Source organism: Lichenostomus cassidix, chromosome 18, assembly GCF_008360975.1.
Source record: "Lichenostomus cassidix isolate B80296 chromosome 18, HeHo_3.0, whole genome shotgun sequence".
Taxonomy (NCBI): domain Eukaryota; kingdom Metazoa; phylum Chordata; class Aves; order Passeriformes; family Meliphagidae; genus Lichenostomus; species Lichenostomus cassidix.
Window position 1 is genome coordinate 144,856 of NC_139498.1, and position 15,499 is coordinate 160,354.

The 15,499-nt window shown below is 44.1% G+C and overlaps 1 protein-coding gene across 1 annotated transcript; it reads right to left on the reverse strand.

Annotated features, from left to right (window-relative positions):
- Window positions 1–1,836: 1,836 nt before the first annotated feature.
- CRLF3 (cytokine receptor like factor 3) lies at window positions 1,837–15,409 on the reverse strand. The gene is made up of 8 exons (XM_085077228.1): window positions 15,182–15,409; window positions 12,491–12,698; window positions 10,655–10,742; window positions 10,030–10,207; window positions 8,747–8,969; window positions 7,959–8,091; window positions 4,873–4,985; window positions 1,837–4,582 (listed from the first exon to the last, which is right to left on the reverse strand). Exons 1-8 carry the CDS (start codon window positions 15,383–15,385, stop codon window positions 4,329–4,331), a joined length of 1,401 nt encoding a protein of 466 aa, XP_084933354.1. The 5' UTR covers window positions 15,386–15,409; the 3' UTR covers window positions 1,837–4,328.
- Window positions 15,410–15,499: the final 90 nt, after the last annotated feature.

Here is a 15,499-nt window from a genome sequence, read left to right on the forward strand (position 1 = left end):
TAATGGAAAAAAGTTTAAACCTGACCTTTCAACAGCCAACCTTGCAGTTAATAAGGCAAAGCTGTCTAGATGATCCGTGGCTCACTAACCAATGCTTGTGAACTCAGAGGCCCAATTACAACATGAGCAAAGCCAAGCCAGTTACTGTTCACACTGGGCACACCTGCACTAATAAGGGATTACTTTCAGGCTAGGCAATATACTAATTATCTGGCCTATCTCTAATAAGAAAATTGTAGTCTGCCAACTCTGCAAGGTCATGGCCTATTTTGTATCTTTCACAGTCCCTTAGGACGATATATATTATTTAATTTTAATGGAGTAGGGGGAGGAAAAGGCAGTGCCCTGGATGTAGAATGATGCTGAAAATTATGTTCAGTCTTCAGGTTTGAGGGAAAATGGATTCTCATATGTAAATTATTTTCAGAGGCCCACAAAAGAAAGTTGGGGTAGTTCACCTGACAAAAAATCCAATTGCCTTTATTTTACAAACAGCTTGTGAAATGAAAGATGAGAAAGTTTAAAAAGAAAGTTGTAAAGACAAAAAGTGCATCAAAACAAAGACTGAAACCCCAAGATTTCAGCATGTATTTATGGGGTACAAACTTTATGTACAGAGGCTTCACAATTATATAAACTACTGGCATAGGGAGTACAATAGTCAAAGCTAGAGTTGATGGCTTAGAGAATTGAACCGCAACCTGGAACCTAATATGATTTTAATATTTAATTCAGTACATTAAATACTACATTCAAAAGTGGTAGATGAATTGAAGTTGTTAACTTTCAGTGTACATTGCTTGGAGTGTGTCTTAAATGTAGTCTCTGAATTTTGAGAGGTGGGGTAAAGTTTCACTGCCTGGAATGAAGCAGTTACCTGTGATTTGAGCTGTTCTGATTATTTACCTCATCAACAAAACAAAACTCCCAAACCATACAATCCCCCAAACCAGCACTTTGATTTTACCTTTGGGAATACAGGAGCCATTCTGTGAGTGCAATTTTGAAAATGTTAAAATGTTAACTTGTTCCAAGTATTTCTTAATTCACAGAAGTCTGGTGCTATCATTAACCAGGGCTTGAGTGGAGGTGCTCCCTGTTAAAATCTGACTGTGGTTTCACATCCAAGAAAACAAAGGCTTAGACATAGGTAAGTCCTTCCCTGACTCTGACCTGCAGTTTTTAGGCTGCTCAATTTGAGTGTGAAGCTGCAGCTTTGGAGGAGAAACACTTGGCCTCTTGTTATGAAGGAAGTTCATGTGAATGGAGTATTTATGAGAGAAAACTGCCAGTCAGCAACTTCACTTGCTGGTTTCACAAGCTGTTTTCCCTTTAAAAGAGACCAAAGAACTGGAACAAGCTCCAGGTAAAGCAGAACCAAGGGAATGAAGTAAAGCTGTGCATTAATCCAACTGGGACTTCAAATAAAAGTGATTAAATACCTCTGACCTCTGCTGCTGGCCAAAAACTACAGATGTGTAAGAGTTGCACCACTAAATGCACCAGCAAAAGATGGGAACAGTAAAATGCAGAAGAGACAAATCAGCCATGATGGAATGTTGAGGGAAGTAGTTAATAGATGCTGTAACAAATTTTATTAAAAGAAGGGGAAAGTTATTTTTGCAAGAGATGTCAGTTAAAATCTGGAACTAAAGGTAAGTGCACAGGTGGGAAACCTGGGACTTCTCTGAGACAGAAGATTAAAAAAGTGGGGAAAAACTGGGGAGAAGCTCTTAAAGATAGCTGCAGTGCTCTAGAAAACATTTTTTTACATTGTTAGAATGCTGTGGTGCTCAGCTTTATGCCACAGTAAATAATTTCCCAGACCATACACAGTTGAGGGATAAAACTTTTATTTAAAAAAATTCAAATTACTCTTGACACATAAGTCTTAGTTGAGGTAAGTGAATGTACTAGCTTAGGAAAACAACTTTCAGGATTGGGTTTCATAAGCCATTAACACTCTGTTGCTTGCAGGGCTCCAAGAGCTAGAGGTGCAAATTTTACAGGAAGTGTCAAGTTTTCCATCCAGCTGAACCCTGCTGCAGAAGAATCAAATTTATATCTTTTAGTCCAAACGTGTTCCACTTCTTGGCATCCTTTATTCCTTTAGTGCTCAGGTCTCTTGCCCTGAGACTTCACTCCTCCCCTGTTTAAAAGGTGCAGCTCCAAGAGGTGGCTGAAAGTACCTCATTTGCAATTTGGACAGCAAGGCTTGTGCCAAGTTCAAATAAAAAACAAAAACACCACAATAACAACAAAAGAACGCACCATTGGCAAACTGCCCTTGTTCAACACACAGCTAAAGCCTGGAGGCAGAAAAACTTCTCTCACCATCCTCAGCTCTCCAGGGCGGCAGCAGGGGCTCCCCATGGCCCTTCACAGTCACCTTCAGCTGCTTTTATGTATATTCTGAACAACCTGACACAGCATTGCCACCTCTGGAAGTACCCGAATTCAAGGTTTAGGCTTCATTTTCTCTAACACAAGTAAATATCCTGCAGAATCCAGTCTGGCCAGCCCCTCCAAAAGCAGATGAAAAGGTACCTGACCCATTGGTACCTCAGAAATGTGGATACTCACAATTTTAGTTTCCATATGGTAAAAGTACTAAGTTACAACTAGTACCTGATACCTGAAGTGTGTAAGTAAAACTGCCAGCACTACTACATGGAGCAAGATTTAAGTCAGCTGCTACCTGGAGTGCCAGCTTGACCCTCTGAGCAAGACTGACACTTTAATCTACTGAACCTTATTGTAAAAATACTGAAAACACTCTTCACAGGAGAATTAAAGGAATGTTGAAAGCACAGGATAAGGGAGTATTCTTTCTTTCCCTAACACTGAAATAGTCAAGCTTGCAAAACTAAGAGTACTGCAGGTCCTTTGTTGCTAACACTGGATGATCTGACCTGCAGCACTTCAGTCTTCCTCACTTCATGTCTTACAGCAAATTCCAACCTAGCTCTGCCTTGTGCAGGCTCTTTGCACCCATCTAAATCCACACAACTTTTTTTTCTTGTAGATGGTGTAAATACCAACAGTTATTCGACTTTGAAATTCTAGTACCCCTGCTATAGGTGCTTAGGGAAAAATTCAGGCAGAATGGCTGATCTTTCTGTACTAACAGTGTGAGTATGGGCAATGATAATTAATTGTAAAATAAGCTTTTTTATGCCTTAAGCTGATGGTAGCATAGAGGGCTAATGTAGCACATTGCCCACTGAAGGAAAAAAAGGCAATATGATTGTCTAGGCTTTATAAAAATAATGCTATTCTAACATGACAAAATATATTTAATTTTAATTGAACTTGAGGTAAGAAGCCCCTCAGTGAGTGTTACTTTTAAATATTCTTTAAATCCAGTAGCATTGCAATCTTTTGACCAGGAATAGGCTGTCTTTGAGACTGAGTTTAGTAATCCTGCACATCAGGACAGCACATCTGTTGTCAGACAGTAAGAGAAGGTCGTCTCTGAGGGCTCTGAGGAATCACAGCTGCCAATCCAGAGGTCAAGCCCAGGTACCAAATTGCTGAGACTTGCTCTGACAGAGGCTACATGTGAATTGTAACCAGGGAAGACAGTTGGAGTGTATCAGGATAAGATCCTGCTCTGGCTGTCAGTCAGGCCGAGGCAGCCTTGCATGGTCAGTGTAAGCATCACCATGCAGCTACTCTAGAAAACATATTCCAAGTGACAACACAGAAAACAGTTCAAGAAGTATCAAAATAAGGCACTTAAGTGAGACACTGACAGGCTGGCTCCATGTTTGAGCCCTCGGCTGGCTCAGATGTCCCTGCTCTGGAGGGATGAACAGTACCGTGCGCGGAGGAAGTGGCTGCTGTGGGCAGGTCCTGCTGTCCACTCAGACTCCTAAGGCAGCATCGTGCAGAAGGAAGCACAGCAGGACCTTGCTGCTCTAAATACTGTGCTCTGAGTGGTATAAATACAACTTTGGTCCATTACCACCCCTAAAGCGCTTATTTCACAGAGCAGCAGCTTTAAGCAAAGTTTACCCTACACAACTTGTGTACCCTGAGACGAGTACAACGAAATACTGACAAAAATCAAGTCTGGAGGGGAAAAAAGGTCTGATGGACTGCTTAAATTAATTTGCCTACACAAATGCTTGTTTCTAGCTTTCTCCAGAGCAACAAATCCAATGTTTCACAATTATTGTTTAAATGAATCCAGTACAAAGTACAACATAGTGGAGTTCAAGTACTATCAAGACAGATTTTGTTACCAGATTGGTGTCAAACAGCTAGAAAACTCAGCTTTTAACATTACACTTTACAGCAAGAACAAAAAATCCCTTTACTCACTGCTAAAACACCAAAACCTTCCAGCCTGGGTATGAAAATGAACATCCAAAATACAAAGAGCCACAGCATTGATCAAGTACCCAGTCAAAAACCACTTCTCTGTTGTTAGAACTGATGGTTACTCGAAGCTTGAAGTTTCCTCCCTCGTTGCTGCAGGGTCCCAGCTGCACAACTTCCATGTCAAATGTCACAGTTGATCCAGAAGTAACAGCAGGCAGCTGGTTTGTCATCTCTTTTCCATTTACAAATACTGCCCCTGAAACAGTCAGCAGATCTAACTATACTTCTCATTTTCTGTATGTACTAACATGCAAGACCACACCTCCCTATTTTCTGCAGGCAAATAGGGAAGTAACCCTGCTGCACTTCTTTTATCACACAAAACAGGCTGCAGTAACTGCAAGCAAGATGGGGAGATCGGTGAACTCACCAAAGATTTCTAACTGCACAAGCAGCCCACACATAAAAGTTGCTCATATGTTATGCAGGAATCTAAAGACCCAGGGGCTATGTGTTTTGGGAGGCAATTCCATGGTTCAGACTCACCGTTTGTGCTGATGCACACAGCTTTGTCCCTCTGCAGGGAGTCATAGTCGTTCTGCTGCTCCACGCACACTCCCAGGCTGTCCCGTCGGTCTGGCTGGCCCACAGTCTCAATCCTAAGCAAAAAGTTAAACCCTGAAGCTTTAAATCAAAACATACCATGAAATCCAGACTGCAATAACCTGTCACACCAGACTCTTGTACTGCGCTCTAGGGCTTTCAACAAATTCATACAAAATTTAGGGGAGATCCCTGCTGAATGACCAAAATTCCTACCAGCTTTCCCAACAGCTCCACTGAGAACTACTTTGTTAATCTGTACAAAATCTGAACGTGCTTCCTGCAAACTTCCAGTCCTATTTAATAAAATTCTCCACTCTCACAGCTTAGAAATGATCTTTTGAAATTATTTCCAGTTGTCTGAAGCAGACAACATGCTCAGCTGGACAATCAACCATACCAGATTATTGGTCAGCATCATGTATTATGGCAAGACAGCGGTAGTTTCAGCAAGGATTTGATAAGCATGACTGAAAGAGGTTTTTTGGGCCCTGCCATATTCTGCTGTAGTGGGGTGAGGATGAGGTGATGCTTTCAGGATGTGTGTGAGTTTGGTTTGGGCTTTCCTAATAAATTAGCTTGGTGCAAACCAAGCAATGCCTAGAAGAACATTTGCATATCTGGCTTCTGCTCTGCTGCATTTAGGGTTTTAGTCTGGGGAAAGAATCACTAAAGAAAATGCAAACAAACTGTGCAAATGAGCAGGGACTCAGTTCCCTTTGGGCCCTAGCAGAGGACCGAGGCTGCACAGTTTGTACACTGAAGTGCTCTTCTGGACTTGAGCCCTTTCTCTTGTCCTGCCACCTCTCAAAGGTGATAAATCCTACTTTACAGAGAGCCTGAGCGACTCAGGAAACACAGATGGTCTTTTCTAGAAAGTAAAGCAGTTGCTTTCATTGCAGCTTGAGAGAAAGAACAGACTGATACGTGGATGTTGGAAGGAAAACTTCAGCACAGCTTTCAAGAACCAGCAATTAAAGGGGGCAGTGGACTGGCACACAATGGGTTCACTCTTTCGAGGTAAACAGGAGTGATAAAATTGGAACCACGTTTTACTTTTGCACTCCATTAGGTTTTTCAGTCCCTTGGGAATGTCACTAAGAGAGCAACAGCCTTGCACTGTAAAGCGAAGGGAAAATTATTATTTAAGTCTCTGAAAAGCTTTTGCTTTGGAAGGGACTCACAATGTTTTCCCAAAGCAACTTTAAAGGATATTTCAAATTCATTTTGGTGTACCACAAAAATGCTGCACAACAAAACCTTGTCTCTGCCACTGCAGCCCGGATACTGAACCTGGCCAGCCACCACCAGAGCACAGAGAGCTCCATCTGTGGGGGAATCACAGGTGCTGCCTCAGTGTCAGCTGTCAGCAGAGTTGTGCTGGGTTCCTGACAAAGTCAGTGTGAACACCATAGAGCATCTGCTGGGTGAGCCCAAATCACCAGCCTGGCCAGAAGGACTGTGGCTCCCCACTGCAGACAAAGCTTTAGAGCAATGAAAAACAGCTCACTGTGGAGAAATGCTCCCGTCCCTAAGGGCAGCTCCGTGGAGGCTAAAAAGAAACAGGATGAGACTTGACCTAAAGCAGTGATGTTTTCCTACAGCTTGGCCAAATGCTTCACCTCAGGACAACTGCCACAGTTTATCTTTAAAACGTAGATACAAAGCACTGTGTTTATCACAGCTTCACTTCTCACTGACAAGCTGTGCCTTGGGGGTCCTGAACACAGAGAACACAGAGCTGCTCTTGAATAACAACTTGTATTCCAACAGCTGGAGAAAGTCAAGCACCAAGTACTGCATCTCCCTGCTCAGGAAAATCTCTCACACTTCCAAACAAGAAGCTACTCTTGGACCTTGAACCAATTTTTGAGGTTGTCTTCAATCTCAAGATTTGTGTCACGACAGTTCTTGTAGATGTGCTTGTTCAAGCTCTGCCATCCTGAAACAATCTCATCTTGCAGAGAAGTCCATAACCAAAATGTGATGCAAAGCATTTTCATATGCTACCAATAAAAATGAAAAGGCACTGGATTGAGAGAGAACCAAGGGAAACCTAAACCTCAAGGTTCTGCCTTTAATTTTACAATCATTGCTGAGGCAAGAGAAGTTAAATCTAGCAACAGATTTCAAATGAAAGCTTTAGATATTTTTATCCATCCCAGACAGGGCAACTGATTACATCCTCACACTACAAACATCTAAATTTAACATAATCCATTATCAGGAAGGGAGAAATGAAACACCATGGAGTAAGTCATGAAAGTATCATGAACAGCCCTTTTTAACTGCCTTTGGGGGTTGCATGCTGTACAGCAAGTAGTTTTATTTAACCAGGGAAAAGATGAAATAAAACTTCATAGTCTCTGAGGCCTGTAATTACAACTGACAGATCCACAAGGATATTCCTCATACCCCATTAAACAGCATCATCTCAGGGACAGGACTACAGGCAGCAATGCTGCCAAGGTTTTTTATCATGTTCTGTGTCAAATGGAAAGCTTGAATTTCACAAGATCCCTTCTCCACTCTGGAACTTCTAATGCAGTTTCAAGCAGGAGTGTGACCATCGCTAATTATCACAGACGTTAAAGGCATTGCTGCCAGACTGTCATCCCAACAGCACATTAGTGCTTTCATGTCCAAAGTCTTCAGAGCCAGTGAACAGTCTGGGAAGGAAAGCACCCCCTGACCCAAGGTTAAAAGGAACTGGAGGCAAAGCTCCACTGACTTCAGCCACTTAACAGCTGCTACAAAACATCAGGAAGCTCAACATTCCACAGATCTGCTCAGCACGGGCTACATTTTACCATCCCTCAGGAGTTCACTCACCTCTCTTTTATATAAGTACCGGTCCTACAAAAATATCAGGTGTTTTCCTACAAAGCCAGGAAGCAGAACTAAAGGAAGGTCAGCTGTTTTCTTGACTGGAGCTGAGCTGATTTCAAACGCAAACACAGCTCAGGTTTACACACAATTCAGATGTGACAGTTCACAGGGGATGCACCAGCCACCCAAAAAGGACTTGCCTGAACGTTAATGTTTGCCCACAGAAATAAGTAGGAGCTTTGGAGTAGAGCACACCGCATGACTGAGAATCGTTACGAAGCGCTATGTTTCTCCGGCTGCTCAAGCTGTAACCCTCCAGACCAGTTGTCCACTCTTCAAAGAAAACAAACAAACAAACAACAAAGTATGAACACTGTTAATCTCAACTCCCTCCTGTCTGTGCAAAATCAAGCCAGCCCCAACGGCTACTCAGTCCATCTCATGCAGCTTAAGCTATGTTAAGAACAGGGACTGTTTTTGCCTTTTTCTGATGGAGGGATTTATTTTTCAAATAAATTGCAATTACAAAAAGTATTTTCCAGCTCAGAGCTCACCAGCAGTTCACTCTTTGCTGCAATCCCTGCCAAGTCATACTGTAGGCAAAGGAAAACCTTCATTACCCACTGTACTTAAAAATCTGTAAGCGAAGAGAAAATTTAAATTTTTCTTTCTCCAAAGTAAGAGCTTTTCATGAGCTGTAGGTCATCAAAAATGCTTATGTTGGGGTGAGGCAGAAGGAAAAATAATGCTTTTCTTCTCGCTCACTGATGCTTTCCAAGGATAAGGAAGCAGCGAGCTACCTGTGAAAGGCTCACTGAGTGTCACACAAGGAAGAGAAAATGAATTGTAGGACGAAGGGACAGTCCATCACACGTCACACACACAGCCCATAGGCAGGGACAATCCCCATCACACAAGCAGCAGCTCCATCCAGCTGCAGACCCTCAGGAGTGCTGATGGACAGCTGAGGGTTAAGGATGACCAGTACCATGTGGGACCAGCGTGGTGCGGCCGATCTGGGGGACGCTCCAGGGGCTCCACTCCTGCCGCCCATCCCCACGCGCGCACACCCGGAACTGGTAATCCACGTTGGGGTCGATGTGCAGCACTATGAACTCTGTCTCTGAGCCCACATACACATCCTCAAAGTGGCTGGCAGTGCTCTTACGGTACTGCAGCCGGTAGTCCTGGGGTATGAAGTCATCATCCACCTGCAGAAACATTCACTGCGTTAATAAGGACCCCTCTGGTTCTCCTTTTCCCTCTGAAGGGGCACATGTCAGGACAGCACTGCAGGTGATCAGACTCATAATGTATTTCAGAGCAGACAATGTGCCTTACAGAAAATAACATCAGTGTCTGAACCAACGAAAAGATGTATCAGAATTATTTTATTACAGTTAGAAAATATCTACAGGAAAAGAAACATTTAACAGAAGGCTGTTCATTCTAGCAGAGATATAAAAAGATCCTTCAGCCAAAAGCTAAAAACAACTTTGCAGAAGAAATTCTGCACCAGTTTTTAACAGCAAGGGAAAATTACAGTTGTCCTTCATAAACTGTTCCAGGGAATGATTTCCAGTTCTTTGATATCTCTAAGTCAAAAGATATTTACACACACATTCCCTTAAAAAAAACCCTTCATTATCCCCCAGGCACAATCAAATCCAGGGAACTCCTCTATAGCACACAAAATCAGACCCCACATGGCAGCAGTGCCTATGGTTTAATAACCGGAGTTCATATCCTTTACAAGTGAAGGGTGGCCAACAAGGACTGGCTGTCGCTAGAGCAACAAAAGTTTTTGTTTGATGCTGCCAAGGAGCACAGAGCTGTCCAACAACAACTAAACCACATCAGACCACAGCAGTAGTTTACTCAAAAATAGTTTTTGGGTGTTGAAGAGAAAGGGACTGGACTAGCTGGACCAATATAATAACATTTTCTCTTTCTACCCACTGCATCTTCCTAGGAACACAAACATGTTTAGGGGTGAAAGCATAACAGAGCAGGTCCAGCCTCATCCTGGGTCTGCTAAAGCAAGTGTCACTGCCAGGCAGACACAAACTCCAGCACCAGCCACACCATCTGGACTACCTTGCCTTTAAATGACACCATTACCACAAAAATCTCTTCTCAAGTTTCTAACTCCCCACTGGAGTGGACTAGTCCTTGGGAGGCAGTAGAGAAAATTCAGAAAGGAAGTGGATTGTTTGGGCTTTTTTCAAAAACATTCAAGTCTAAAGGATTTTCACATGTTATTTTACCTACCTTACACCATCGGACTAAAATACCTCCAGGCTTTTCCACAAATTCCTCCAGCTGTACAGGTGGGCGAGATGCCACAGTTCCATGTCTGAATATTTGATTTTTCAGTATAGTAAGGAGGCAGTCATCCAGTTGGGCAGATAAACAAGGCACATCAACCAAGGAGGGCACTTCTGGTAAGCTGAGAAAGGAAAGTTTGTTGTAATGAGAGGGGCCAGCTTCTGCAAATTCATATTTCACCCACACACAGATTTGCAAAGAGAAAACAACTGCAGAAATTGGCACATACACTCTGAACATAAAAGACTCAGCAAACATTGTGTTTCAGCCCTAACCAGACTGTTTCTCAGTAAATACTCTGAAACACAGGCTGTTCTACAGGGAGTGGCTTCATCCTTCACAAATAAACAGCCTCTATTTCCACAGAACATATGGAGGGCAAAACCCACTCTATTCTGTGAGTGCCAGCCCCAACGAAAGCCTGTGAAACAAACAGAACAGCAGCACCTCAAATGAATCTTTTGAGGCAGTGGAGCAGAAAGCTTTTGTTTCAAAGGAGAAAAGATCCCCTACACAGAAGGGCACATGTGCCACTGCCTCAGATCGCCTCAGAGAGTCAGTGTCTTACCTATCTAGCTGAATATGTAAAGCTTTTTTTGTAAAGTTGCAAAGTTTCTCATTCTGTTGTCCCACATCTCCATCGACGGCACTCTCTCCTGCAACCAAACAGTAAAAATATTCCTAATGAGACAACATCCACGGAAGGCATTCTTTGCTTCAAGGAATAACCAGTTCTGACATGAACAACCAATTAAAGGTGAAGCATTCTCAGCACTTTTGCTAGTCTTAGCTAGAAAATACAATTATAGGCAACAATATAAAACCTAACTAGCAACTTTTGAAGCTCTCAAAGCTACCTGTAGACACACCCATAAGAGATGTAATAATTAGCCTCAGGTCTCAGACAGGAGCAGAACTAGGTTAAGATGCCAAGAATCAGGTTAATTAATCCCTTCTTCCACCAGCTTTAAATGAAGAAAAAAACAAAGCAACGTCATGGATCAGAAAATAAAAAAGCAGGCACTTAAAAGCAAGAAATAATTTCAACCATTGTTCTGTTTGCTACAATCAAAATGGTATTATTGTCATAATGAAGGAAATAATCCATGCATTAAATAGATAAACAAAAATATTTTCCTAAGCTTTCCATATAAAGTATCACCTCACATTTCATCTTACAGAGACATACACTCCAGACTCCTGTTTGCTGACTTTAGGGTAATTTACAACTTCAGCAAGCTCAGTCCTTTTCCAAGTGGAGGATTACACACATTACAAATCTTTGAAGGAAAGCACACATCATAATTGGGAGCAGGAGATTTAATAACCACAGAGGTTTAACTCCTTTCTGACTCAGCTGCAAACTGTGCTCATCCTGCCCACAGCTCCCGGTGATGCTCCTGCTCAGAGCATCCAGGAGATGGGAAGTGCAGTGAGTCAGCTTATCATGAGACCCCATAGAATCTCACATATAACACAAGCAATCTTTGTCCCCACCCTGATTCAGTAACCTGAGACTTACTATAAAAAATTAATCTTTAAACACTGTCACTGCTCCTGTGAGCAGGAGGCACTCCCAGGCCCAGCACAAAGCTCAGGGCTGAGGAGGAACTGGGAACTTTCCTACCCCCGGAACACAGCTCAATGTGCTTTAGCTCCCAGAACTGAGTTCACGCTGAAAGAAAGCTAAAGTTGAGACATGAGAACAATGCAAGGAAACTGCCAACACACTCATGGCTCAGACATGCTCCCAGTAGGCTCTCCAGCCTGGGGAAAACAGGCAAGGATGACATTCCTTTCTGCCTAGGTATTTAGCATCAGTAGGGTATAGTATGGCCCTTACAGCAATATTCCACGTGTCCATTTTTGCCTGCCTCATCCTCAGACTTTTTGGGGAAATTTTCCCCATATGGTTGCCATTTCATTCCTCATGCTCCCCACCAACAGTGAACATAATCACACCTAGCAGGACAATTTGTTTACTTCAGCTGCTATTTCAGCAAGATGGAAATAACTTACTTCACTAAAATAGACACTTTACTATAATGGTACCCACAATGTATTTTATTTCAAATTAGCCTGACAAACTTTTCGTTCTAGCCTGGAGAGGTACAAAACATCTCTGCAATGAAACAATTCCCAAAGAGATACTTCCAGTCCTTTAGGAGAGGCTACACTTACATACGTACACCATGGGATTGGAGTGAAATGTTGAAATACAGATTTGTAGGAGATAATATTGATCAGCATTTCACTACCTCTACTCAAATATAACCTGTTCTTAATTTGGTTTGAGGTAAGTCCAAAATGAGCCAAATACACTGATCATAATGGGAACATTCCAGACTTTTGACAGACACACACTGGAGGCAGAGCTAAGACTCAGCACGAGGCCCTGCCTCACCTTCCCGGAGCAGATCATCGGCTGTGCTGACTCCGTGCTCTATCAGCTTCTGGCACTCATCCAGGGGCTTGATGCTCTCTTGCTCTATCACATCCACTTCCTGCAGCAGGGACAGCAGTCGCTCGTCCAGCAGCTTCTTCAGGGTCCCCTTCAAATCGCTAAAATGCTGCTCAAGCACATCTCTGGTCAGTGTTGCACTTTCTTTGATCTGAATTCAGGTAACAGGAAAGAAGGGCTCAGAATAAAGGCAAAGGCCAAGCACATCTTTTATTTTTCTGATGCATCTCATCTGCATTTGCTGAAGAAAAGCTGCAAGTGGAGTCTGCTTTAAAAAATGACCACTGGCAGTGAACAAATTAGTGAAGTCATTTTTAGTACATGTACAGCAGGGAGGGAGGCAAAGAAAAAAGCCTGGATGAGGGAAAGAGCATATTAACAAAGCAAAATACAAATTGGGTTATGGATGCGTCAATCAAGAAATTTTTCTTATAAAAACGCAAATGCTCTGTAGGTCTTCCCCCTGCTGCCCCTCAAAAAACCCCCACTGCTGTAATCCTACTAAAAAACCACTCTGCCATCACATACAGTTAATCCTCCTTGCAAAGAAAAACCTATAAAGCTTTTAGAAGACTGTCTAGGAGCACTTTTCCATGCCCTATCACTTCATTGGATTTTTAAAATCCTCCTAAAACTGCTTTCTTTTCAAATTTGTTCAAACAGCCACCTTGGTAACAGGACAGGGTGAACAGCAAGTCTGTTTTGATTCCGGAAGAACCTCACCACAGAAGGTTCTACAAGTGCTTATTAAAATGTCTGCCAACTTGCTGAATCTGACTTTTAGGGAAGAAAACACACTTGAACATCTCCAAACTAAAGATGCAAAAATCAGAAGTAAACAACTCCCTGTGAACAACTTTTCTAAGTCACACACACAAGGAAATGCTGCAACACACTCATGGCCTTACATGTAATTTCTAGATCTTTAGAAGTACAGACTACCAACACAGGAAATTCTCTGGTTAGGTAAAATAAATTTCCTCTTCACCTAATATTCATGAAGCTGTGCAGCTGCCACACAGCTCAGTTTCCCTTTTCTTGTAATTTCAACGCTTGAGGGGATAAAAAGGAAGTATTTGGCTTTGTGAAGGGGTGGGGCAAAGGAAGGCAGAACAGTCACTTCTCCAAGCTCTTTACCTCCATTACAGGCAGATACAAATTCAGCAGCTCAGCCCCAGAATTAGATACTGCTCATCATGTGAAAGAGGAAATGCAAGTCCCTGAACACACAGAGCTGTGTGAAGTTTGTGGAAAATCATGTCCCATTGGTCCAAAGGAAAAGGATGAAATGTACCTGATCCAGTTCTATCACATCAGCCCACCAGTACCCAAATAATAAAGTTTCCACATCTGAACCTCAGTCTAGCACACTCAGCACTTTGAGACACAGGGAATTCGATGTGTACAAAACAGCAAGTGGTTCTGATGATGGAAAGAGAGAAAATAGAAACATGCACACAGCAGAGAAATTCCCCCGGAGAGGAAAATGAAAAGCGAGTTAACTACACACTCACTACACAACGGCACATAGGCTGCCTCTCACTGCACTTGGAATTGCCAAGCAACACTTTGAAATGACAAGGTTTGGATTAAAGACAGCCACGAACAATTCATCTTCTTAAGCAGCCTGTGGTTTCAGTGCTGACTAACTGAATGTACAGAGATCACCCACATGCACTGGGAGCAGGACACTCACCCAGCAGATTTACAGCAAGTTTCTACACTAACGGGATCTGCTTCTGAAAAACAAACAGGTCACCACAGAAACACTATCTAAATTTGTTTTTGTTTGGGTTTTTATTTACTCCTTGCAGAGCTGTATCAAAGACAGAAAAGCAACACTTCCTGTCTGCAAAACCCCAAGTGCCGAGAGGCTGCTCGAGCAGAGGAGCCAGCCCTGCACTGTGGCTCTCCCTGCCCACACCTGCCTATCTCCTCCTGCATCTCCTGGCAGATGGGTCACAGTCCCAATGGAAACTCTCCTCTGGCTCCAGTGCACAGCTGCAGACAAACCAGCTAACCTGGAATGCTGGCAGCACTGCTGCCTGACCCACGGAGTACGTGATCCAGGCACTGCGGTGCATGGGGACAGCAGTCTTCACCACAGCATCCAAACCAGGGAGCAGCTTGTCCAGGCACGTATCTGATATGAAGATGTGTATGACCTATTAAATCAGATTTTAGCATCCCAGCTATTTTAAAAAAAACAGTTCCTTAAGATCTTTATTCTTGTCTGGGAAACCTCCCTATCATTCCAGAAAATGAGGCTCAGCTCAGCAACAGACTTCAGCTCGCATGCCGTTCCTCCGACACGTCCCACATCTACCCATTCCATCTCCGGCACCCACCGAGACCACAGGCCGGTCCCAGGCCTTTCATCACCCCCTCAGTCCTACGGGGCTCCCCCGGTCCTCCTTCCGCACACCTGAGTCGCATCCCAGTTCTCCTGGAGGACAGTCACCATGGACGGCTCCGGGAGAGGAGCGGCCACGGCCCGCCACCGCCCCGGAGGGATCGCTGGTGCCGACCACCCCCACCGGCCCAGTCTGTCGGCACCGAGCAGGCACAGTCCCGGGGTAGCTCCGGAGTGTTCCGTCCCGTCCCGTCCCGTCCCGCTCCGTCCCGCTTCCGTACCTGCTCCCGCGCCTGATGCAGCCCCCGCAGCCGCTGCTGCAGCTCCCGCCGGTAGCTCCGCGCTGCCTCGATGCTTTCCCGAGCCTCCTGCAAGAGGAGCCGCGCCTCGGCCTCGGCGGTAGCGGCCTCCATGGGCAGCCGCGGCGGCAGCGAGGCGGCGGCGGGGCGGGACAGGCGGGCCTCGCCCCCGGAAGGGTCGCGCATCCGCGGGGCGGGGCGGGAAGCGCGGCGGGAGCGGGAGGCGGCCCGAGGGCTCGGACCAGTGGGGCGTGACGTCAGCGAATTGTGACGTCAGCGATGTGTGGCGTTGGCGGCGGA